A 26,499-nucleotide genomic window follows, 5' to 3' on the forward strand; every position below is an offset into this window, starting at 1 on the left:
ATATTTTAATCATTTATTATAATTAATTAGCTACCTCATTTTTCTTAATATTTTAAAGTATTATATAATATTTTAAAAAATTTCAATTGATTAGTGAAAAAAAAAGCAAATTTTTAATTTCTATATTAAAAAACTATTTAATTTGTAATATTTCCTTCATATTTATTTTACTTAGATGAAATAATTTAAGGAATATTATGCCTTTGTAAAATGACTGAACTTTTATAAAAATTCTTATATTAAATTCTTCTATTTTTTCCTAAAATTATATATCATTCAATTAATTACCAAAAATGACCTATTTTAATTTATTTTTTAAATAATTTTGAATTATCTTTATAATCATTTTTTTGTATACAAATCTATTTTATATTGATAAAAATTTATAATATTTCCTTCATATTTATTTTACTTAGATTAAATAATTTAAGGGATATTAATCCTAAGTAAAATGACTGAAATTTTATACAAATTCTTCTATTACAGTCTTCTATTATATCTTATAATATTATTACTTATTTATTATTCACTCAAAAAATTTAAAAAGCAAATAAAGCCTGTTTTATTTAATTCATTTTTAAAATTATTTTTAATTATTTCTCTTACCGTTTTTGCAGAAATCTATTTTACATTTATGCATGCTAATTATTTTAATTTACAAAATTTCATTTATATTTATTTTACTTTGATTGATTAATTTAAGGACTAAGTAAAATGATAGAAATTTTATACAATTTCTTCTATTGTGGTCTTCTATTCTATCTATCTATCTATGCTTTTTTTCTTAGTAATAATATAGAACAATAGAATGAAAATTTTTTCTATTAAATTTCTAATTTTTGAAATTAGTTATTATTGGATAGCTTCGAGAAGTAAAAATGTGAATGTTAATTGCAAAGAATAATTCTAAAATCATTGAGTAATTATATTTAAGTATTTTTACTTATGAATTTTTTATAATTGATATAGCTTAATAAATTATAAAAAATATAGGTAATTAATTACAAACAATAGCAAGCAAGCAAACTAACAAAAGTAAAAGACTTCCAGTCAACTTAAAAAAAGATTAGATAGCCATTATAATAATCAAACTCTCAATTAAAATATATAAATAAAGAACAATGGATCCTAACTAAATGATTTAAACTCCAGGATTTGGCATCATGATTCCAGGATAAATTCCTTTTATGAATTTTGAATTTATCAATGGAATGTTTTGTGTTGATCTCCCTAATCCTGCTGCAGTTCCTAATTTAGCCTTCTTTTTAAACGTTCCAATCCAAGATGGGTTCGGTGCTTCGTTATACTATTCTGCCCCTCCTTTTGAATCTATTCATTTTATAGGAGCTATTGCAAACGTACGTCCTAGTGATATATTTAGAACAGGATTTCCTGTAAAGCCTGATGTAAACTAATGCCAATCTATAAAGCTAGTTGTAAAAATGCAACCTCTAAGTGAATTGCAAGACTTGGTTACCCTATCAGATAAAATAGACTCATAGAAGCAATATGCAAAACTTGTAGCTTAAAATCTCTACAATTTTATGATGAGTTATAATAATGACTCTCTTGTTTCATAAATATAATCTAATGGTAATTATTTGGTAATCCCTTCTAATTTCTTAGAAAAGTGGTATTAAAAGTTTGAGATGAAATATAAAATGGATCCTAACTTCATTTATAAGACAGAAATGTAATGAAAAAATTAAACTTAAATTTAAAAGCAAAAAAAAATAAATCTATTTTATAATTTTTATGAATAAAATTGAGATCAAATAGCTAGCAATCACAATTTTTTTAATTAGAAAAAAAACAAATATAAAAACAAACAAACAAACAAATCAAAAAATTTAAATTATTTAATGCGCATAAAAAGTATATTCTAACTCTATCTCTCTTTCTTTATATTTATATATAAATAAGAAAGATAACATAAATCAAATATTTATTTTATAAATATTTATCAACAAACAAACTGAATAGTAAATTAATTTATATATTATTTATTTTTTGTAATAACTTTATTTGATATAAAATTTCAACTCAATTTAATCATATTTAGAGAACTTTGCTGTATACAAATCAAACTATTCGAACTTATTTCATATTTATTTAATAATATGTCAAATTATTTCTTTTTAATTTTTTAAATTTAGATTTAATTTGCTAATATAGATAGATAGATAGATAGATAGATAGATAGATAGATAGATAGATAGATAGATAGATAGATAGATACAACTATTAATTAAATATATTTTAAAACAAAATTTTTTTAAGGATAAAAAATGAAACAATTTTAAAATTAATTTTATATAATATCAATCCTCATAAATTAATGATGCCTTTAATTAATATTTTTAGTAAACACCCTTAGTGATTATAATTTTTGTATTTTTTATATGTATTAGATCAAGGGTAAGATTTATATATGATGATTTACATAAAATAAATATAATGAATTTTATTAGGATAATGTAATTATAATATATGCTTAATATGGTAATTCCTGAAGATAACTCTTTTTTTTGAAGATTTACTCATTTGAGTTTATTAAAAAAATTAATAAAAGGAAGCAATAAAATTACTGAAGTAATAAATAACAAATGTATTTTTTATATTATTTAGCTGTTTTAGATAAGTAACAATAGAATAAATCTGATAGTGGTTTTACTTCAAAAAAGGATAAATCATTTAAAAATCAATCGGATGAGAAGAAATTAAAATTAAAATTGTTTAAATAGTATTACTAAATTTAAAATGTACTTTTTAGCCCTTTAATTATTGTTTCATTAAATACTTATGTAATTTATTAAATGTATTAGAGATTTATTATATTATTAGCTATAATTCAAAACAGTTATAATTAACTGCATTTCAAAATATTAAACCATTATGCCAAATAGAACAAAAAATATTAAAAACGAGACAGTGATAAATTAAATTAAAATAACAAATTTCAATCATAAATTACTAGTTTCAGCTTAAAAAATGAATTTTTTTGAATTTTAGAACAAATAATTACTCTTTAAATTTAGCTTTTTTTATTTATTTTTGTTAAATATCAAAAATACATTTACTTATTTTTTGATGAAGCTTGGGGTTTTATCTTGTTCAATAGAAGCAAAGGACACTAGAAAATAATAATAATAACAAAAGAAAGAATAGCGTTAAATAAATAGTAATTTTATTTCTTCATTTAATGATATGTACTTAAACTATGAATTTCGAGAATTAATAATTAGAAAAATTTTTTTAACAAAATTTTCATTTAAAAATTTGCAAAATTAAAATATTTTGTATTCATATATTTCCATAGATCTTTATTCATACAAAAAATAACTATATTTATCTATGGAAAATTAATTTATTTTTAAAAATTATATAAAAAACCTAAGTTTATTTTCATAAAAATCTAAAGAATAACAAATTAATGAGGTTATTTTTGTTAAAAATAATAATAATTGTATTATTAAATGACAAAGTATTTTTGTATATCTTAATCATTTATATTCTTTATATCAAATATGCATTAACTCGAAAATTTATTTTGTTGATAGATAAAACTTTTTGATTTGAAGATAATATTTTTTAAAGAAGAGAATATATAAGATAGCTTACTTTTTGAATAAATATTTGACATGATCTGACTTTAAATATAAATATAGTGTAAAAAAAGGATTTTTATCTGAAAATTGTCAAAACAGTTTTCTCAATTTCATTATATCTATTTGAATTTTTTCTAACTAAAATGATTATAAATGAGGTTTGATTAATAAATAAATTGACACACATATATATTTCCTTTCTTTATTTTGGTTTTGTTTGGAAAATAAAAAGTTTTAAATTTAATCGATGACTTTTCAAAAAGCTGGCTGATATTTATCTTGAAAAATATAATTTCTATAAGTTTTAATTATAGAAACTTGTAGTACCTTATTATTTGCCACAAAATTTTTAATTTGTGGAAGAAAAAAATTAGTTGAATATTTTTTTGTTTGATTTATTTCTTTCTAACTATTTGTTCTAAATTAATTTACCAATACAATCTGAAAATAAATTAATTCAAGATTTATTTTCTATTTTACTGAAAGATATTATATATTGTAAATATCATTCAGATAGAACTAGAAGATTATTTTAAAAATTATATAATACCAAATTTATTAACTAAAAGCAAATTTTATAAACAGTTTACAAAATGTTATAATAAGCGATTACTTAGTTATTTATATTATTTACTTTTAATCTAGAAGTGAACGAATAAATGAATTAATAATAAAGAAATTGAATATAACAAAAATTACAAATAGAATTTTATATTTTAAATAATGGTTTGAATATTAATAGTTTTTATGTGTGATTGTGAGTGAGTGAGTATATGTGTTTGATTAATTTATCATTTGTTAGTGTAAATTTAATTATTGATTTATTTATATATATTTGTAAATGATCGAATTATTTTTTTACTGTTCAAAATATATCTTTTGTTTGTTTGTTTGTTTATTTATTATTATCCTAATACGGCGCTTTAATTAATATTTAAAAGCAAATGTATTTCTAATCTGTTAGATTCAAATTTAATATTTTTAGTAGATGGTTTCATCGCGAGAGTCTCCGCCCAAGCTGGTTTAATTACAGAAATAACTTTATAGTATTTGAAAATAAAGAGATAACATGCCATCGCTTTGGAGCAAATGGCAACTTATTTTGGGTAGAACTTGAAGCTTTTATGAATAAATAATTGATATCTTTTATTTATAATTTGAGAAGATTCTTAGGAAATATAGATAAAGAGATTTTGGGCAATTTTAAAGGGTATATTCAAGTCGCTCATTTATATATAACTCATCAATCAATATGTTTACTTCAGTTATTTCTTTCAGTAAATGAGGAATTTCTAAATCACTATAAAGTTTTTTTCTCATTCCTTCAATTTCCTTGTGTAGGCTCTGTAAATAAACTTCTAAGTAATCGCTTTAATCATTTTAAGCAGTCATCTTATTTTTAATTTTAACACAAGTTTTTTTTATTCAGATAATCTTAATAAATGGATTTATTTACAATCTTTATTATCAAATTAGCAGATTTTTTTAGTTAGTTATGAGTATGTTGATTTAAAGTTGTTGTTGTTGTTAGCAATTTTAGTTAGTTAGAGTGAGTTATTTATTGCGAAAATGTTTGCAGGTTGCCAATAAAAATTGTATGTATTTTGTTTTTTAATTCTTAATCTTTTATTGTTTTTATCAATTACTAATTATAAATTTTGTTAATTGTTTTTGATTTAAGTTATTTTGATGACTGTGAAATCAAATACATGCATATTAATTAAATAATCAACTTAATTAATAATTTATCTTTTTCGCACAGTAATTATAAAATCAATGGATTGGTATATATATTTATTAGGGGCATAACTGGAAAAAATTCTTTTTAAAATGTATCTAAATTTTTGATATTTTTCAAAAAGATTTTCATAATTTATAAAAATCATGTGTATGTATCTATCTATGTATATATATTTAGGTTTTTTCAAAAATTTAAAATCAAATGTAGGTGCTTTAGTTAATTTATTTGCATGTAAGTAGTGAATTCTATTGATTGAAAAAGTTTTTTTGTTTGTTTTTTAATTTTTCAAATTAAAAATTTACCCATTTTTAGATTACAATAAAGCAGATATGTTTACTCCTCTTATTAAAGTTTCAAAATCTAAATTTTATTTTGAAATATAAAAAATGTTGATTGCTTTATTTCGCAGAATTCAATTGCAAAAATTATTTATATTCCATTTAATATAACAAAGACATACATTCAATCAGTAAAGTGGCAAAGTCGTAAAGAGATAATAAGATTTTTGAGGTTTTTTTTAATTAGTTTTTTTATGATTTATTAGGTTCTAATCAATACATTATTAAGCAAGCAAGAATGCAAATAATATTCTACATGAATACAATATAATAAAAACAACAAATGCAGTTTAAAATACCTATTTAAAAGATTACAGTAAAAAAAACTAATGTAAACAAGCTATTCTTAAATTAAATTTAAGAATCATAACTTGTAGACAAAACTTACTTAACTAACTTATAATCAAGTGAAAAAAACAATAAATAATAATGTGCAGTAAAAAATTTGATTTACAAGGCTGTTTGGCAAATCTTTTGTTAATTTGAATTTTACTGTTCAAAAGCAATTTTTAAGGTACTAAAAAAGAATATCTGATGAACATTTGTTTAAGTAATTATCGAACTATTTTTTGTTTTGATTGAAGATATCTATGTATTTATTTATTTGTCTATTTAGATATTTATTTATTATTGTTTATATGAATTTATAAGGAGAAATTACTTTCTTTTTTATTATAAAGCCAGAAATAGAGCTTTTTGAATTTTTTTACAGTAATATCTTATTCAATTAATTATTGGATATTTTAACTTACTAGTGGTAAATAAAGAATAGTTTACTTTCTAAACAAATTAAATCATCAAAAAATAATAAAAATTATTCTAAAAAGCAAGTACTCAAAAAATACAAAGTGATTAAACGAGTAACAACAGGCTAATTGTTTTTGTTTATTTTCAAGATTAAAAACAAAGCGAAAAATGTTTAATTTAATTAAAAAATATTGGTTGGATTCATATTTAATTTCCTACTGGTGGTGAAGTGTATAAACTGACAAAAAAGTTTTAAATATTTTCAAGTACTTTCCTTAACAAATCTGATCCAAATAATTCTAAAAATTTTAAATTATCTCCAAAAAGAAGCTCATAAAGAGTTTAAGTATCTCAACACAATGGAAATAAAGTAAATGACAACAAATTTAATAGTATTAGAAGAAATGCTAATTCAAGCATTAAATAGATTAATACCTATATATAATTATCTATTTTTTATAAATATTTCCTATCATCAATTTTTAAGTTTATAAATTTTTTGGTCATTTTCAAAGTGATTTTGAGTAACATAATTTTAGTAAAGTTGAAACAATTACCTTAAAATAAATTAAATTATTTAACCATACATTTTTTTTAGCATTTACTCTGTCTATGTAATCCTAAAATTAGTAGTTAATATTATATCAATGGCAAAAGAAATTTGATTATTAATACATTTCATAAATTTTTATCATTTAATTCAAATAAATATAAAATAAATAAAAAAATTTTATTTTATATTTAAATTTAGTTGTTTATTGTTCTATTTATCATTCATTATATTTTCATGCTGCTTCATAATTTATGCAAATTTATTTTAATTTAATATAATTCCAATTAATTAACTCTTAATTCTAAAATATTTCTTATTATTTTTTTATTAGAAAATAAATTACTAGAAATTATATGTTTTTGAGAAAAACAAAGTAAATATCTATCTATCACCTTGTATACAATTAATTAAAATATATTTAATTCTTAATATGATTTTTTATAAGATACCTTGGTTCAGCTGAATTGAATCTCTAAAGAAAATAAATAGAGTGAAAAACTTAGATTTATTGATAGTGGAATAAAAAAAAAAAAATAAAAGCAAGCAAAAATTTTTATTTCAAATAATAAAATAATTTTAACAGAATGTATTTATTTATTTATTTATTTTAACAAATAAAATATATTTGAAACCAAATAATTTTAGTTAAATGATTGAATTTAATTTTTGTAACAAAAATATGTAAAAAAATTTAAATGTATATTTTTAAAAATTTACTATTTGTTCTTTTATATTAGATTTGAATTTATGAATCAGTTTATCTATATTAAACAAACAAACAAAAAAACAAACAAGCAAAACTAAACTATTGATCAAAAAAGATCATACAATTAAAATCCAAACAAATTAAATATTATCAGAAAAGTTATAGCAAAAAATGCAAAGAATAGATTCATTCAAAGAACTTTACAATAATTAGCTCAATCCTAATTAATATCATTCTTTGCTCAAGAATATATTTATGAACTGCCCCATTCATAAATATGAGCCTATATGCTACATTAATATAAGCCAAAAAAGTTACATTAATTAGGAAGGAGCACTTGATAGCAGTAGCATTAGGGAATAAGATGATTTTTAAAGTAGCGAGGAAAATGAAGATATTAAAGACATGTTTTTAAAAGAAGATGAGGATTAATCATATTTGAATACATCATAGAATCGATTTCTTTGTGCAGAATGCAACTTAACAAATGATATTGATAAAAAGAATTTACTTCCGCTTAGAAAACTCATTTTTAATCAAGAGAGACTCTACAATAACTGGCCACCTTTAGATTAAGATTTAAATTAAAAGATTTATGAAATACTGAAATGTTCAAATGATCAATAAAACTGCATGATCCAAATAGATATAATATGTTCCAATTTAATTGAATAGTTCACTTAATAAGTTAATTAGTTAAAAAAAGATCTTATGCGCATAGAAGGAGAAAAATATTAAATTTTAGCAGACTTACAGAAGATGTATGATGATATTTCAAATATAGACACATTCAGAGGACTTTTAACTTAATAACAATAATAGCAAACAAATGCCTAAAGTTAACAAGCAACTTAAGAGTAAACTTCGCCTAGTAATTCTGCCACTAAAGAAGCATAGTCATTTGATATAGACCATCCTTTATTGAACTTTGATAACCTTTTGACTGCTGTGAATCCATTCATGAATAAGTAAAACTCGTAGAACTCACAACAATAAAATGCAGAAGAATAGATAGCAAAAGAAGAGACTCAAGCAAATAAAAACTCAAATGCATCAATTAAGCAAACATAGTAAATTGACTATATTAGAAAGAAAATTGAAGAATTTCTAGAAGAAAAGTATGCAGAAAAGAGGGCTAATTCATAAAAACTAACAAAATTAGTCTAGTAGTTAAACAAATTCAAGCCTTTGGAGGAGAATTTGTAGGGAATCAAAGATTTTGGAAAAAAAATGCAATCTAAACTAAAGACTTTATAAAATCAAATAAAATTTAAGCTAAATCTCACCGATTTCTAAATCATAAAAAGCCAATTTAAGAATTCTAGTATGTTACATGTTGATCGCAACTACAAAAACTAAATTACTATTCATACAAATGGATAAATTTGGGGATAAGTTTATTCCGATTTTATTCTAGATAATCACCTTACATACTAGTTTGTTTTCTAATTTAAACAAGAAGTTCAAAATTTTATAATCATCGGCTTGATACCTGATTCATAGAAAGATTCAACTTCATAAGGCTCAAGCTAAAACCATTTTGGAAAAATTTTTGGACAAGAAAATGTAACTTATTGTGGATCAAGTGTTAAAGGGAAGTCAACTTTATCCTTTTTGAAGAAAAATGAGACCATAATGATGGAAGTATGTGTTGCCAAAAATCACCTTACTTTCAGCGACTATCCTAATCAAAATAATATTACAAAGCTGCACTCTGAATACAGTCTTTATTCTAATGGTAGATATCGTCTTTGTATCGAGTTTTATGATTTTGATGATGAAAATACAATCACTCTTATTGATGCAAAGTGTTATTGAAATAATTAATTATTATGCATTCAAACAAACAAACAAATAAATATTATCTGGTACAAAAAAATTATAACTAATTAACTCAAAAATAATAAAATTATTTTTTGTAAATCTTTATATAAATTGAATTTTTATTTTAATATATTATATATATTTATGTATAATTGCTTGTGTTGTATTGTTATTAAAATTAATTTTCTGATTTTATTAATTTTTTATTTGTTCAAAGATTTGAATAATTTAATATTCATTTTTTATTTGTAATAGAATATTTAATTTTTGAATAAAAAATAAATGTTTTAAATTTTCATTTTAATTGATTAATAATTTTCTTATTTTACCTAAGAAAAGCAGATGGATGGAGTTGGAGTGTTGCAGCATATATAATTAGAGCTTATATTTTAGATATTGATTATTAAAAGTTGAAAGAGTAGTCTATATTAGTTAGTTGAAAACTATTAATTTATCGATGGCTATAAATCGAAATCTTTGAAAAAAAAATCTAAAATTTGTTAAAAATAATAAAGAAACTATAAGAATACATTCCTAAATTGACTAATTTACTTGAATTTTTTACAATTAAGATAGTTAACAAAATAATTAATTAATTTTTGCACTTAAATTAAAATAACAAAGATATTTATTTATTTACTTACATTATTCGTAGTTTATATATATTTGATCTTAGAGGTTTCGAAATATAACAAGCCTATCTCAAAAAGCGTCCATATATGAAGGCTAATCCTTCACATTCCCCTAAAAAGACTTTTTTTGCTAATAATTCTGACGAAATAAGACAGAAAACCTTAAAATTGATTAAAAAGAAACTTTAAAACTATGATTTTTCTATAAAAAGAACCCAAGATGAAAGAATTAATGTAAATAAATTTGTTTACAAAGAATTTAAGAAAATTAATGAAGCCATAAAAAATAAAGACAAATCCTAAGATTTGATCTTAAGGCGATAAGGCTGTTCTTGTTCACTTAACAATTAAAAGCATTGAATTAAATGAAAAAAAAAATATTTTAACTTTATTTTTTTAATCCTAATTTTTATTATTTATTTATGAAGGACTGCTTGTAAGTTATGCAATTAGATAGGGATAAAAGATTTAAAACTGAATAGATGATATTAGAAAATGCTACTAGAAACTTTCCCTTTTTCACCAAATTAATTAGAAAAGGCTATTAAAGACAGGTAATTGAATGCTATAAAGTGATTACACCATTAAGTCTAAAAAAAGGAGACTGCGTGTTTTATTAGGGAGATATAGCTGATAATTTTTATATCCTCTTGAGAGGAAAAGTTACTGTTATAACTCATAAAGATTAGGAAACGATTGAGAAAGAGAGATAATAGCTGAGTTACGACGAGGCTACTCAAATATAAAATTATATCAGTCAATTATAATCTGAAAAAGATGAAATGAGAGCAGAAATATCTTCTTTAAAAAATAATCCACACAATCAATTTAATATTTCTCCATAGAGTGTAAAAGAAAGATAGTAAAAAATGGAATTAAATAAGGTAAGGAGAAACAGTTTAAGCAGCATTGGAGAATCTAATACTCCTTTGAGTCAATCATTTTCAGAATATTCTCCAAAAAAGCAACCAAATAAAATGAGTAAAATTTCAAGGTAGTAGACCAAAAGCAAATTTTAATCAAAGCAGGGATCTATTGTTTTAAACGAAAACGATAATGAAGAAGAATCACCATAAAAAAGCAATGGGGAATCATACTCAAGATTTTCTTTCAAATTTTTATTTGAAAAGGCATAGGAAATTCTAAATGAATAAATTCAGAAAAGTAGCACTCAATAAAAAACTGAAGAAATAAACTTATTCGGTTTAAATAGAAATAACAGTATAAATAATTATGATGACTCTCTTTCACCTGTTAGCAATGTTAGTTTGGACTCACCTGTCAAAATTGGCAGAAAGACAAGCTACTTTTTGGCAAATATAAATGATGAAAATAACCCAAAAAACTTAAAAGATATGGCTAAAAATTAAAAATTAATAGTTCCTGAGTTGCCAGCAAATCTTAAAATCGAAGATGTTGCACATCCTCAGAAATTATTTTAGAATGGAATTTATGTCTATAGCAATGCAAACATTATAAAAGAAGGGGAATCATTTGGTGAAGGTGGTTTAATTCTAAAAAGGTACATTTTTATGCTCTTTTTACTCTTCTTTCTTTTGATTATAAAAATAAGTTTCTTCATTTAATTTTAAAAAGACCTCGTACTGCTACAGTAATATGTAACTAAGATTGCGATTTTGCTGTTATTTCAAGACAAGATTATGATTTGATTTTGAAGGAAATTCAAAATAAAAAGATAAATAAAAAAATTTAAATGCTTGTAGAAAATATGGATAAAAACATTCCCTTTTAGACTGCTAGTAGATTTTGCTTTGCATTCTTCAAGATTTAGCTCTCTTACAATTAGCCTGCTTTCTAATAAGGAGAGAATCCTTCTTATGTATATTACTTGAAAAAAGGAGAAATAGAAATTATAAAAAATGAGAAAGTTTAAACCTCAAAAAAAGAAAGTGGTGAATTAAATTTATAAGACTAAGTAAATTAAATGAAAATGTTTGGGAATTCCAAATTTAAAAATAGAACGGTAATTCAATTTTTAATTGTGATTGATTCATAAAATAATTAAATTTACTAATTTCAATATAGATTTCATCCATTTCAGATGGATAATTTTTTGGTGAAGAAGATGTGATAGAAAACAAAAATGAAAGATCCTATACAGCTAGAGTAAGGTCCTCTTGTGCAACAATTTATAGAATCAAAGCATCTGTAAGAAATTTAATTTCCTTAAATATATATTGAATAAATTGTATGCATTTTTTAAAAAAGGAATTTAGATTTATATTAAGCTAAAGTGGGAGTGTGAAAGATTTTTTTACAAATAGAATGATGTAAAGATAGGAGTGGAGAGCAAGCTAATAAAAAAAAGTAGATACAACTGTTTACTAATTAGAGTAACCTTAAAGAAACTAAACAGAAAGTGTAAACAACTAAGATTCAAATTAAATAATGAGTGAAGTTGATGATATAGATAAAATTATTTAATTTTGTTAAGAGAAACAAATTATTTCCCCAAAAAAGTAAAGTGATGTAGAAACATTTTCATGTTATCTTGATTCTTAAGTAAAATCTGATACCTTTATCAGATAAAAAAATGGTCTAGATTCTTCTAATTCAAATAAAAACATTAAAAACAGTTATAAAATATAAGAGAATTCATAAACCTTAGCTTAAAAAAGAAATTAGTATCTCACCTCGAAAAGACCTTAATCAGCTTGTGAAATATAGACAACATTAAATTTTATTATGACTGCAAATAAAAACAATAGGTAATATGTAAAAGAAAGAGGTAGTGAGCTATATTCTAATGAAAATCCCATAGAATAAAATTTATTTTATGATGATTACAAAAAAAAAGTTAAACAGAGACTCGAAACCTTTTAAAATTCAAATCCAAAATAGCAAAAAAGATAATGTAAAAATATTTTTTTTTCAATTTTTTCTTTATTTTATTTTTTTTAATCAATAAAAATTGAAATAAGCTTTTATTAGAATTTTAGCATAATTCAAATTAAAATTTTTTTCAAAAAATGAAAGAAAGAGTAAATGCTTAAAGAATAAAAAATATTTAATTAATCAAAATAATTTTTTAAATATACTTAAAAGAAAATTCAATACTACATAAATTAAATTTCTGAAAATAAAAAAATTAATCTTAAGAATTAAGAATAAAATAGCAAATAACTACTAATAATTTATCTAAAACTAAATTTAAAATCTAAAAAACAACGAAAAAATCATTTAATTTACATTTTATAATGATAAATAATAAATAAAATTTTAAATTAATTTTCAATAAAGAAAGTGCCAGTCCATCTCATAGATAAAAAACTCAGTCACAGAGTGTGATTGCTAGTTTTAAATAGGATGAAACTCCCTCAGTAAAAAAAATAAATTTGAACAATTAAAGAAGATCGTTTCAAGAATATCATTCAAAGTAATATCCATAACAGACACCTAAAGCTATTTAATCTTTAGTTTCGATAAAGGAATTTAATGTAGATAATAATATTTAAGAAGATGAAGATGAAACTGAAAATTTAAATAATTAAAAGGCTTAACCTTACACTACAACACTCACTAAAAATATGTCTGCTCCCTTGATAAATCCTGAGCAAATAATATAAAATTTTAATTTAGTATCTGCTTAGCAACTTGATAAAGAGGGTTCACCTGCTTCTTCACCAAAAACTTCTCCTCGATAAAGATTAAATGAAGAACAAAATATGAAGTTCAGTAAATTTTAAATCAATCTTCAATAATCGTTTAACCAACAACAAAATACACTTCATCAATCACACAGAAAATCAGAAACAGTTGTATCTAATATGGATATTTCTCCAAGAATTATTGTAAAAGATAAATTTAATTCAAACAGCTTAAGCAGTCTCAATTAAAATCCTTAAAAGATAAATTTTTAGAAAAGGATTAAATTGCAAGAGCAATTGAGAAAATCAAACAGAATGTAAAGAAGTATTAATTTATAAAAGTTGATAAACATTTAGGAAGCTCTATTTAACACTTCCACTAATAATAAAAGCTAAATAAGCAATTTAAAGAGTTCGTTTGCATTTTATTTTCCAAACTTCTCAACTGTTTCATCAAATACTTAATAGTAAAATAATTATATGAATAATGATAATATTGATGATAATTATAATAAAAACATCAATAACATTGTGGATGTAAAACCCAATTTTGATTAAACTAATATTCCTATCAAGTCAGCAAATTAGGTTAGCTTATAAAATTCTTCTAAGGGAAAATCTTAAAAAAACCAAGAAACACCGAAATCTAAAATCGAGTAGCTAATCAATTACTAAGTTCCTACAACTTTTTAGAATTTTAAATTAAAAAATCAAAATTTTCCTGGCAACAGATCAATTAAGTACAGTTCTATGCATTCTCAATAAGGAGTTAATGAAAACTCTAATGGATTTTCTCCTAATTCAAAAAGCAATAACAATCATCCCTCAATAATAATTTAATCAAGTAATTTTCTTGTTGAGGAGAAAAGGTAATTAGCCTCAGCTTAGATTGATTTTATAAATAGATATAAGCAGTTTCAAACAGAAAAATCAAATTAAAGAGCAAAATCTGCTAATGTCTAAACTGAAAATAAATCAGTTAAAAGCCAACAAGATAGCTCTCAAACCGAGCAGATAAATTCAATGAATGTCCAACAAAGTTCTTTTAATAGCTCCCAATTTAGTGGGAAAATGGATAATAAATTTAATAAATTATAATTCAGACCAAAAACTGCAATGCAAAAGGTTTCAACTAAATACTAAAATTAAATTGAAATAAACGTAAATCTAAAAGAAACACCAAAAGTAAATTAAAATGACTCAAATTTATTTTATATTTATATTTTACAAAAAAATTAGGTTAAGGGATAATAAAAACGCTAAACTATAATAAGTCAAATTAATATGTGTCCAGAGTTTTTAAGTGAATAATAACACAAAAACGAAAATTTTAGCACCATATTTACCTAGCACTAATAAGATATAACAGAAACAATTTAATAATTTGAATAGGAAAAAGGCAAATAAAATAATTACTAAAAATAGATTTTACTTTATAAAAAATTTAAATAAAACTAAGCATTTGAAAATGAATAAAAATCCTCTCATGATCTCAATAAAGAAGGCAAAAATAATTTTAGCATATTTTAGAATCCTTAGCTAAACTTAAAAGATAGTGAAGATTAGCAATTCAAGTAGAAAATATAATTTACTTCTTCTTGCAGCTTATTTAAACATCAGGATGTTAAAAGTCCGAATATTATAAACATCGTATTTCCTTTAGGTGATAATACAAAAAAATAAAAAGCTACTTAACATAGGAAATAGAATTCTTTAAATATGCAGCAATATTAGAAACAATTATAACAATTTTACAAAATAGAAGATTCTCAACAAATAAAAATTGATGTTGGTCTGAGCAATAATCAAAAATAACAATAAATTAGACCTGCATCAGCAGTGGATAAAAACCTTTTAATGTATAATTAATTATCTTAAAGAACACTTTTTAATAACAAATTCATGAAGAATAATTCTAACATGTAAAAAATTAACTGAATAAATACAAAATTATGTAATAAATAACTTGATTTATATAATGTACAGAAAGTTAAATTATAAAAATAAAACTTTTAGAATTTTGCTTCTTTTATTTTTAAATTTCAGATTGAAAGAAATGAATATTTCAAAAATTATTTTTGAAAAATCAGCTTTTTCCTGTTTATTATTTAAATATAAATCCTTTATTAACTTTATTTCTCTTTTTTAAATTTTTAAAAATTTTCTGATAAATACTTATTTATTTTATTAATTATATTTAAATTAATTAATTTCAAGAGATAATTCTTAATACACATAAAAAATATAGATAAATCATCTATTAATCTAAATAATATCTTTTCAAATTTCAAATTTTCCTTTTTGAATATTTTGTTTATTTTTTATGAAGGGAATTTATTTTTTAAACTTATCTTAAACTGTTCAAATACTAAAAAGTATACTCAAAAGAATTTAATTTAATTAATATAACATAACTTATGATATTTAAAAGTTGGTTATTTTTAATTAATATAACCTAATTAAAAAACTTATAACTACTGAGGTTAAAATAAAAAGTACAATTTAATTTATCCCTAAGGTTTTAAATTATGGTATCTAATTTAGGGTTACAATTTAACCCCTCAAATTCCTTAATATGTTTGATGGGTAGAATTTAAGATTAAAATCTAACTGGAATATAGAAGCTTGGCATTTATATTATTTAATAAAATATAATATAAAACTAAAAATTTCAAATGATTTGATTGTTTTTTATTATTTATTAGCTATTTATTAACTTATAAAAATATGATATTTATAAATATAAAAAACAGTAAGAAAATTTATCTATATTTTAGGTTAAAAAAAACTTTTCAAAATATTATAAAATAAATTCAATTATTCAAGCTTCTAATATTTATTCATCCTTTATTCGCTATTTTTTTATCATTAGAAGTAATTTTTGAATACAACTAATCTTTTTGATTTAAGACACTAGCTTATTACTTTTAATTCTTATGATTCATTCATTTAGTTATAACTTTTATAATAAATTTGTGTAAATTTAAAAAAAATATTAAATAATAAGATTAATTAATAATAAAAGCAGAAGTTTAAAAAAAATAATCAGTTATATTAATAAAGAAAGAACATAAAAAAGCAATCACAATAAAAAGAAGAAAAAAAAAATCTTTATAGTTTTAAATTAGTTTTTATAATTAAAGATATCACAATCCAAAATAAATAAACCATTTTTACTAAAGGTCAAGTGTCAAATTTGAGAGATTAATGCAATTTGCTAAAGCAGAACCTAAACCTGATGCACCATTTGCACCAATATCATTGCATCTTTTTAAATATCGAAGAAAAAATATATAATTAAATAGTTAATTAGAATGCAAAAATGAAGAAAAAATATAAAATAATAAGATTAATTAATAATATAAGCAAAATTTATAATATGATGATTTAAATTAACAAAGAAAGAAGAAAAAAAATAAGAAGAATAAAAAGAAAATAAAAAAATTTGTTCTTTAATTAGTTTTTATAATTAAAAATATCACAATCCAAAACAAATAAGCTGTTTTTACTAAAGGTCAAGTGCCAAATTTGAGAGATTAATGCAATTAGCTAAAGCAGAACCTAAGCCTGATGCGCCTTCGTCACCGATTTAATTGCGACTTTTTAAATATTGAAAAAAAAAATATAATTAAATAGTAAATTAGAAGGAAAAAATGAAGAAAAAATATGAAGTAATAAGATTAATGAGTTAAATTAACAAAAAAAGAAGAAGAAAAAACAAGCACAATAAAAAGAAAAATGAGCTTTATTGTTTTAAATTAATTTTTATAATTAAAAATATCACAATCAAAAACAAATAAACTGTTTTTACTCAAGGTTAAGGGTCAAATTTTAGAGATTAATGCAAATTGCTAAAGAAAAACCTAAGCCTGTTACACCTTAGTCACCAATTGAATTGTTACTTTTTATATATAGAAGAAAATATATATAATTAATGGTTAATTAGAAGGAAAAAATGAAGAAATAATACAAAATAATAAGTTTAATTAATAATAAAGTTAAAAATATAAAATAAGATGATGAGTTAAATTAACAAACAAAGAAGAAGAAAAAAAAGTACGGTAGAATGAAAAAGAATAAAGAGCTTTGTTGCTTTAAATTAATTTTTATAATTAAAAATATCACAATCATAAACAAATAAACTGTTTTTTACCCAAAGTTTAGTGTTAAATTTGAGAGATTAATACAATTTGCTAAAGCAGAACCTAAGCTTAATACACCAATTGAACTAATTTAATTATCACTTTTTAAATATTGAAAAAAATATATGTAATTAAATATTAATTAGAAAGATAAAATGAAGAAATTATATGAAATATTAAGATTAATTAGTAATAAAATTAAAAGTCTTAAATAAGATGATGAGTTAAATTAACAAAGAAACAAAAAAAAAATCAAGTATAATAAAAAGAAAAACAAAAATGAGCTTTGTTGTTTTAAATTAGTTTTTATAATTAAAAATGTCATAATGCTAAATAAATAAATAAACTGTTTTTACTTAAGATCAAGTGCCAATTTTGAGAGATTAATGCAATTTGCTAAACCAGAACCTAAGCCTGATGTACCTTCATCACCAATTTAATTACAACTTTTTAAAAATTAAATAAAAAATATTTAATTAAATAATTAATTAGAAGGAAAAAATGAAGAAAAAATATGAAATAATAAGATTAATTAATAAAAAAATCAGCCTAATTAACAAAAAGAAGAACATAAAAAGTAAGTACAATAAAAAAAAAAAGAAAAAATAGCTTTGTTGTTTTAAATTAGTTTATTACAATCAAAAATAAATAAACTGTTTTTACTAAAGGTCAAGTGTAAAATTTGTGAAATTAATGCAATTAGCTAAAGCAGAACCTAAGCCTGATGCACCTGTTGCACCAATATTATTGTATCTTTTTAAATATTGATGTAAAAATAAATAATTAAATAGTTAATTAGTAGGTAAAAATGAAGAAAAAATATAAAATAATAAGATTAATTAGTAATAAAAGCAAAAATTTAAAATAAAATGATGATTTAAATTACAAAGAAAGAAGAAAAAAAAGCAAGCAAAAGAAAAAGAAAAGAGAGCATTATTGTATTAAATTAGTTTCTATTGTTAAATGTATCACAATCGAAAACAAATAAACTGTTTTTACTAAAGGTTAAGTGCTAAATTTGAGAGATTAATGCAATTTGCTAAAGCAGAACCTAAGCCTGATGCACCTTCGTCTTAAATTTAATTGTGCCTTTTTAAGTATTGAAGAAAAAATATATGATTAAATAGTTAATTAGAAGGAAAAAATATGAAATAATAAGATTAATTAATAATAAAAGGAAAATTTAAAAATAAAATGATGAGTTAAATTAACAAAGAAAAAAGAAAAAAAAGCAAGCAAAATAAAAAGAAAAAGAGTTTTGTTGTTTTAAATTATATTTAATAATTAAAAATATCACAATTCAAAACAAATAAACTGTTTTTACTAAAGGTTAAGTGTCAAATTTGAGAGATTAATGCAATTTACAAAAGCACTACCTAAGTCTGATGCACCCATTGAACAAATTTAATTACGTCTTTTTAAATATTGAAGAAATAATATTTAAATAAATAGTTAATCAGAAGGAAAAAATGAAGAAAAAAAATGATAATAAAAGCAAAGTTGAAAGTAAAAAGATGAGTCAAATTTGAATAAAAAGAAGAAAAAAAAGCAAGCACAATAAAAAGAAAAAGAAAAAAGAGCTTTATTGTTTTATATTAGATTTTATAATTAAAATTTCACAATTCAAAAAAACTAAACTATTTTTACACAAGGTAAAGTGACAAATTTGAGAGATTAATGCATTTTGCTAAAGCTGAACCTAAGTTTAATGCACCTTGGTCACCAATTTAATTGTGTCTTTTTAAATATTGAAGTTAATTAGAAGGAAAAAATATTAAATAATAAGATTAATTAATAATAAGAAAAACAAAATAAAATAAAATGATAAGTTAAATTAACAAATAAAGAATAAAAAAAAGCAAGCACAATAAAAAGAAAAAGTAAAAAGAGTTTTATTGTTTTAAATTAGATTTTATAATTAAAAATATCACAATTAAAAACAAATAAACTATTTTTACGCTAGCTAAAGCTCCAAATTTGAGAGATTTTTGCAATTTGTTAAAGCAGAACCTAAGTCTGATGTACCTTCATCACCAAGTTAATTGTGTCTTTTTAAATATTGAAGAAATAATAAACAATTAAATAGTTAATTAGAAGGAAAAAATGAAGAAAACATTTAAAATAATAACGCTAATGAATAATAAAAGCAAAAGTTTAAAATAAAATGATGAGTTAAATTACAAAGAAAGAAGGGAAAAAAGCAGTCATAATGAAAAGAAAAAGAATAAAGAGCTTAATTGTTTTAAATTAATTTTAAAAATTAAAAATATCAGAATCAAATACATATAAAGTATTTTTACCCAAGGTTAAGTTTCAAATTTGATAGATTAATACAATTTGCTAAAGCAGAACCTAAGCCTAATGCACCCATTGCACCAATTTAATTTTACCTTATTAAATATTGAAGAAAAAATATATAATTAAATAGTTTATTAGGAGGAAAAAATGAAGAAATAAAATGAAATTATAACTTGAATTAATAATAAAATCAAAAGTTTAAAATAAGATGATGAGTTAATTTATAAAGAATGAAAAAAAAGCAAGCACAATAAAAAGAAAAACAAAAAAGAGCTTTGTTGTTTTAAATTAGTTTTATAATTAAAAATATCACAATCCAAAACAAATAAACTATTTTTACTAAAGGTCAAGTGTCAAATTTGAGAGATTAATGCAATTTGCTAAAGCAGAACCTAAGCTTGATGTACCTTCATCACCAATTTAATTACAACTTTTTAAATATTGAAGAAAAAATAAAGAGTTAAATAGTTAATTAGAAGAAAAATGAAGATAAAATATGAAAAAATAAGATTTATTAATAATAAAACCAAAATTTAAAAATAAAATGATGAGTTAAATTAACAAAGAAAAAAGAAAAAAAAGCAAGCAAAATAAAAAGAAAAAAGAGCTTTGTTATTTTAAATTAATTTTTATAATTAAAAATATCACAATTCAATTCAAAGCAAATAAATTGTTTTTACTAAAGGTCCAGTGTCAAATTTGAGAGATTAATGCAATTTGCTAAAGCAGAACCTAAGCCTAATGTACCTATTGCACTAATTTGGTTGTCGCTTTTTAAATATTGTAGAAAAAATATATAATTAAATAGTTAAAAAGAAGGAAAAAATGAAGAAAAAATAAATATGAAATAATAAGATTGATTATTAATTAATAATAAAAGCAGAAGTTGAAAATTAAATGACGAGTTAAATTAACAAATAAAGAATAAAAAAAAGCAAGCAAAATAACAAGAAAAACTAAAAAGAGTTTTATTGTTTTAAATTAGTTTTTATAATTTTAATTTATCATTATTTAAAACAAATAAACTATTTTACCCAAGGTTAAGTGTCAAGTTTGAGAGATTAATACAATTTACTAAAGCAGAACCTAAGCCTGAAACATCTTCATCACCAATTTAATTGTCACTTTTTAAATATATAAAAGAGCTTTATTGTTTTAAGTTAATTTTTATAATTAAAAATATTACACTCAAAAACATATAAACTGTTTTTATCAAGTGTAAATATTAATAGCAAAAATGAAGAAAAAATATATAATAATAAAAAATGAATAGTAAGTAAAGAATTGAAAATTGAAATTAAAATAAATTGGCTAAAAAATTTTTGTTTTAATAAAAATCAATAAATAATGATGAGAATATCTAATTTTACATTATCCTTAAAAATAATTGAAAGTTAAATATTCAAAAAATATTAATAATAATAAAAATAATATTTTTAAATTAAATTTACCTCAGATTAATATGGAGAACCTAATGAGATAAAAGTGAAGAGCTTAAAAACTTTTTTTATTAATTTATATAAATTTAAAGGATATTAATAAAAAAATTAATAATTACTTTTTCTAATCTGTTGTAATATTTTAACTATTAAATCATTTATTTTTTTTCAAAAATATTGATTAGCAATTTATGAAATTTAATTAATTAATTATTAATGGATAAAATGAACAAATAAAATATAATAATTAATTAATTATCAAATATTTATTTATAAATTTGCTTTTTGTGAAGAAATAATTAATTTATAATTCGTTATTTTATTTTAATATTTATATTTATAAATATAGTAGAAATTAGAGATGTTCAGTTAGTCATATTTGAAAAAATTATAGTAATTAATGTTCTTAAGTTGTGGGTAGTCATAAGTGGAATTTTACACTTAATTTTTTTTATATTTCTTCCTAAAAGCAAATTTATATATTCATATTTGATAATTTTTATTTACTTGCTCTTTTTATCCAAATTAATTTGAAATAAAAGTAAATTAATTCTTGATATACTTACAATTAATAAACTATTCATAAAAAAGTATTAATATTTTTGAGAAAAAAAAATGATATAATATAAATAAAATTTTAACAAACTAGAAGAAGTAAATATTTAATTTTTTATGAATATTCTTTATTTTATTTTTATTAATAAAAAAAGTTTTTAAGCTCTTCACTTTAATGCCATTAAGTTCTTCATATTGCTCTGGAGTATATTTAATTTATCAAATTTATTATTCTTATTTTTATTGTCAATGTTTTTATTTTTATTTTTTGATTTTCAATTACTTACAATATTAGTTTTAATATTTTTTTAATTTTCACATCGCTTTTTATTTTAATTATTAACTATTTGATATTTTTTCTTCATTTTTCATTTCTAATTAATTAATTAAACATATTTTATTCAATATTTAAAAAGTGAAAATAAAATTGATGATGAAGGTGTAAAGCTCTTAAGTTCTGCTTTAGCAAATTATACTAATCTCTTAAATTTGACACTTAATCTTCGGTAAAAACAGTTTAGTTTTTGATTGTGATATTTTTAGTATAAAAATATATTTCAAATGATTTAAATATTTTAGCTCATTATACTTTATTTATTTTTCTTTTTTTATTCTGATTGTCTTTTTTTTTTAATTTAATTCATTCAGTTTTTGCTTTCATTATTAATTCATTTATAATGATTTCATTTTTTCCTTTCTAACTAATTAATTTTATATTTTTTCATAAATATTTAAAAAGTTTCAATAAAATTACTGCTATTAGTATATCATGCTTATGTTCTGCTTTAGTAAATTGCACTAATCTTTCAAATTTGACACTTGATCTTAGGTAAAAACAAGATAGTAAGTGGGGGGGGGGGGGAGTCACAGCTGGGTGTCATTCATTTTAATTTAAATTTTTTGGCAAGGGGGTGTACAAAATTTTTTTTTCTATTATCTATTCATAGAAGATGGTTGCCTTAATAAGGGTAAAAAAATGAAGTGAATCTGACAACAACTCTGAGAGTTTGCTCAGACCATAAAAAAAGATCACCATGCTGTGACACCCCCCTCCCCTAATTTTTCTTATAATTAACTAATTAATTGTATACTTTTCTTCAATATTTAAAAAGTTTCATTTAAATTTGTGACGAAGGTGCATTAAGTTTAGGTATTGCTTTAGCAAATTGCACTAATCTCTCAAATTTAACAATTGATCTAGGGTAAAAACATATTTTGAATTGTGATATTTTAAAATTAAATAAGGAATTTAAACAATAAAAAAAACTCTTTTAATTTATTTATTAACTTTTCAATTTATTTTTGTTTTTTTTTTTGTTTATTAATTTAACTCTTAATTTCATTTCATCTTTTGTTTTTATTAATAATTAATAAATTTCTTATTAGATATTATTTTTCCTTAAATATTAAAAAAGTTTCAATAATATTGGTGCAATTGGTGCTTAAGGTTTAGGTTCTGCTTTTGCAAATCGCACTAATCTCTCAAATTTGACTCTTTATCTTATGTAAAAACAGTTTATTTGATTCGGATTTTGGTATTTTTTAATATAAAAATGAATTTAAAACAAAACAATTCATTTATTTTATTTAATTTATTTTTCTTTTTTTATTATATTTTGCTAGTGTTTTCTTCTTTCTTTTCTAATTTAAATCATTTTTTATTTTTAACTTTTACTTCTACTATTAATTAATCATTTTTTCCTTCTAATCAATTAATTAAATATTTTTTTTTAATATTTTAAAGTTAAAATTAAATTGGTGAAATTGGTGTATCAGGATTATGTTCTGCTTTAACTAATTGCACTAATCTTTCAAATTTGACACTTGATCTTTGGTAAAAAACAGTTTATTTGTTTTTGACTATGATATTGAATATAAAAATGAATTTAAAACAATAAAACTAAATATTTTAATTTTATGAATTAGTTTTTTATTTGATTTATTTTTTTTATCTGTATTTTTTTTCTTTTACTAATTTAACTCATTTTTTCATATAATTCAATCTAATTTATTAATTATATATTTTTTCTTCAATATTTAAAAGTTACAATAAAATTGGTGTATTAGGTGTATCAAGTTTAGGTTCTGCCTTAGCAAATTTCACTAATCTCTCAAATTTAACGCTTGATCTTCGGTAAAAACAGTTTATTTGAATTGTGATATTTTTTAATATAAAAATGAATTTAAAAAATATAGCTCTTATAATTTGTTTATTATTTTTTCTTTCTTTATTAATTTAACTCATTTTTTCATTAATTAACTTATTAATTTTATATTTTTTCTTCAATATTTAAAAAGTGGAAATTAAATTGGTGATGAAGGTGCATCAGTTTTAGGTTCTTCTTTAGCATATTGTACTAATATCTCGAATTTAATACTTAATCTTAGGTAAAAATAGTTTATTTGATTAATTTTTTATATAAAAATAAATTTAAACAATATAAAAAACTCTTTTAATTTATTAATTAGTGTTTATTTTATTCTGCTTGCTTTTTTTTACTTTCTTTGTTTATTTAAATCATTTTTTCTTTTCAACTTTTTCTTTTATTATTAATTAATTTCTTATTATATGATATTTTTCTTCATTTTTTCCTTCTAACTAATAAGTTATATATTTTTGCTTTAATTATTAAAAGTTACAATTAAATTGGTGCAATTGGTGCATTAGGTTTAGTTTCTCCGTTAGTAAATTACATTAATCTCACAAATTTGAAACTTCAACTTATGTAAAAAGAGTTTATTTGATTCGGATCATGATATTTTTTAAATATAAAAATGAATTTAAAACAATTATTAGCTTTTTACTTAATTTATTTTTTTTTTATAAATTTTTTATTAATTAATTCATTTCTTATTATTTCATATTTTTTCTTCAATATTTAAAAGTTACAGTTAAATTGATGCAATTGGGTTGTAAGACTTAGGTTCTGTTTTAGCAAATTGTATTAATCTCTAAAAATTGAAACTCTATCTTAAGTAAAAAATAGTTTATTTGTTTTCTATTGTAATAACGTTGAATATAAAAAGGAATTTAAAGCAATTTTATAAAATATTTTAATTTATGAATTAGCTTTTTATTTGATTTGCTTTCTTTTTTTTGTATTCTTCTAGTGTTTTTTTATTTGTTTTTTAATTTAACTCATTTTTTCCATCTAATGAAATATATATTTTTTCTTCAATATTTAAAAGTTACAATCAAATCGATTCAATTGGTGCATCAGGCTTAGGTTCTGCTTTAGCAAACTGTAATAGTCTCTCAAATTTGATAATTGATCTTAGGTAAAAATAGTTACAAATTGTGATATTTTTAAATAAAAAAAATTATTAAAAAGAATAAAACTGAATCTTTTAATTTATTAATTAGCTTTTTATTTAATTTATTTTTATTTATGCTTAGTCTGCATGCTTTTTTACTTTCTTTCTTTCTTTGTTAATTTTATTCTTTTTTAACATTTGTTTTTATTTTTATTTTATTTCTTATTATTTCATATTTTTTATTCATTTTTTCAATCTAACTAACTAAATAACGAATGAATTTATTGTATATTTTTTCTTAAATATATAAAAAGTTACAATCAAATTGGTGATTAAGGTGGATTAGATTTTTGTTCTTTTTTAGCAAAATACACTAATCTCTCAAATTTAAAACTTAATATTAGGTAATTAATAGTTAATATAAAATTTTTAATTAAATAATTTAATTATTCCACTTTTTTTAGTAATTTACACTATTATTTTAAAAGTAAAAACGAAATCAATAAATAATAACAATTGAAAATAAAAAGCAAGTGTCTTAAATCAAAAAGATTAGTTGTCTTTAAAATAAATTTCTGAAGATATAAAGTTGTGAAAGAATGATGAATATATACAAAAATGTTTGAATAAAAGAATATTTATAATATGACTTACTTTATAACATTTTTAAATAGGATAATTTAACTTAAAATAAGAAAAGATTTATTATTATGTTTATATTTATATACTAAGGTCATAAAATATATTTTTTCATATTTTTATTTAGAACAACCTACATTCATGGTATATTAAAATTTATTTTTGAAAAAATAGTTTTAGATGAATTCATTTTGGTATTTTTTTTACTAGTTTCTGAAAAATATTCGTATGTAAAAGAGAATAGATATTATTTTATATTTATTAAATAGAAAACATATATTTTTATATAATTTTCTTTCTTAAAATAGAAAAGTATAATGTAGATAATTTTAAATATTTTTTAGTTTTAAAAACAAAAATATGAAAATTAATTTTTTTAATTTTTTAACATTTTTAAATATTTAAACTAATTTA

At 20.6% G+C, this 26,499-nt stretch overlaps 7 protein-coding genes across 7 annotated transcripts; 5 read left to right on the forward strand and 2 right to left on the reverse strand. All coding sequences in view use genetic code 6, as the record gives it.

Moving 5' to 3' along the window:
* Positions 1-1,121: 1,121 nt before the first annotated feature.
* TTHERM_00122500 (c11orf73-like protein, putative) lies at positions 1,122-1,700 on the forward strand (the record flags this gene model as incomplete). Its single annotated transcript, XM_001010846.3, has 1 exon — positions 1,122-1,700. The coding sequence occupies one exon, from the start codon at positions 1,122-1,124 to the stop codon at positions 1,698-1,700; it is 579 nt and encodes a 192-aa protein (XP_001010846.1).
* A 1,102-nt stretch (positions 1,701-2,802) lies between these two features.
* Positions 2,803-3,480, forward strand: TTHERM_000122518 (transmembrane protein, putative; the record flags this gene model as incomplete). The annotated part of the gene is made up of 1 exon (XM_012796270.1): positions 2,803-3,480. The coding sequence occupies one exon, from the start codon at positions 2,803-2,805 to the stop codon at positions 3,478-3,480; it is 678 nt and encodes a 225-aa protein (XP_012651724.1).
* Positions 3,481-4,399: 919 nt separating this feature from the next.
* Positions 4,400-4,852, reverse strand: TTHERM_000122519 (hypothetical protein; the record flags this gene model as incomplete). The annotated part of the gene is made up of 1 exon (XM_012796271.1): positions 4,400-4,852. One exon carries the CDS (start codon positions 4,850-4,852, stop codon positions 4,400-4,402), a length of 453 nt encoding a protein of 150 aa, XP_012651725.1.
* A 3,012-nt stretch (positions 4,853-7,864) lies between these two features.
* On the forward strand, positions 7,865-9,511 carry TTHERM_00122520 (hypothetical protein; the record flags this gene model as incomplete). Its single annotated transcript, XM_001010848.1, has 1 exon — positions 7,865-9,511. One exon carries the CDS (start codon positions 7,865-7,867, stop codon positions 9,509-9,511), a length of 1,647 nt encoding a protein of 548 aa, XP_001010848.1.
* A 623-nt stretch (positions 9,512-10,134) lies between these two features.
* TTHERM_00122530 (cyclic nucleotide-binding domain protein) lies at positions 10,135-15,695 on the forward strand (the record flags this gene model as incomplete). Its single annotated transcript, XM_001010849.2, has 7 exons — positions 10,135-10,383; positions 10,578-11,671; positions 11,746-12,133; positions 12,196-12,318; positions 12,379-13,024; positions 13,411-14,942; positions 14,997-15,695. The coding sequence occupies exons 1-7, from the start codon at positions 10,237-10,239 to the stop codon at positions 15,693-15,695; spliced, it is 4,629 nt and encodes a 1,542-aa protein (XP_001010849.2). The 5' UTR covers positions 10,135-10,236.
* Positions 15,696-16,903: 1,208 nt separating this feature from the next.
* Positions 16,904-21,794, reverse strand: TTHERM_00122548 (cyclic nucleotide-binding domain protein; the record flags this gene model as incomplete). Its single annotated transcript, XM_001471175.2, has 16 exons — positions 16,904-17,024; positions 17,267-17,356; positions 17,569-17,658; positions 17,911-18,000; positions 18,256-18,345; positions 18,563-18,652; positions 18,899-18,988; positions 19,224-19,313; positions 19,547-19,636; positions 19,858-19,947; positions 20,200-20,289; positions 20,538-20,627; positions 20,878-20,967; positions 21,232-21,321; positions 21,649-21,698; positions 21,756-21,794. 16 exons carry the CDS (start codon positions 21,792-21,794, stop codon positions 16,904-16,906), a joined length of 1,380 nt encoding a protein of 459 aa, XP_001471225.2.
* A 457-nt stretch (positions 21,795-22,251) lies between these two features.
* TTHERM_00122549 (cyclic nucleotide-binding domain protein) lies at positions 22,252-26,025 on the forward strand (the record flags this gene model as incomplete). Its single annotated transcript, XM_001471176.2, has 14 exons — positions 22,252-22,290; positions 22,347-22,396; positions 22,608-22,697; positions 22,931-23,020; positions 23,304-23,393; positions 23,607-23,696; positions 23,936-24,025; positions 24,236-24,325; positions 24,490-24,579; positions 24,828-24,917; positions 25,078-25,167; positions 25,381-25,470; positions 25,761-25,850; positions 25,935-26,025. The coding sequence occupies 14 exons, from the start codon at positions 22,252-22,254 to the stop codon at positions 26,023-26,025; spliced, it is 1,170 nt and encodes a 389-aa protein (XP_001471226.2).
* Positions 26,026-26,499: the final 474 nt, after the last annotated feature.

This window comes from Tetrahymena thermophila (genome assembly GCF_000189635.1).
Source record: "Tetrahymena thermophila SB210 genomic scaffold scf_8254752, whole genome shotgun sequence".
Lineage (NCBI taxonomy): Eukaryota > Ciliophora > Oligohymenophorea > Hymenostomatida > Tetrahymenidae > Tetrahymena > Tetrahymena thermophila.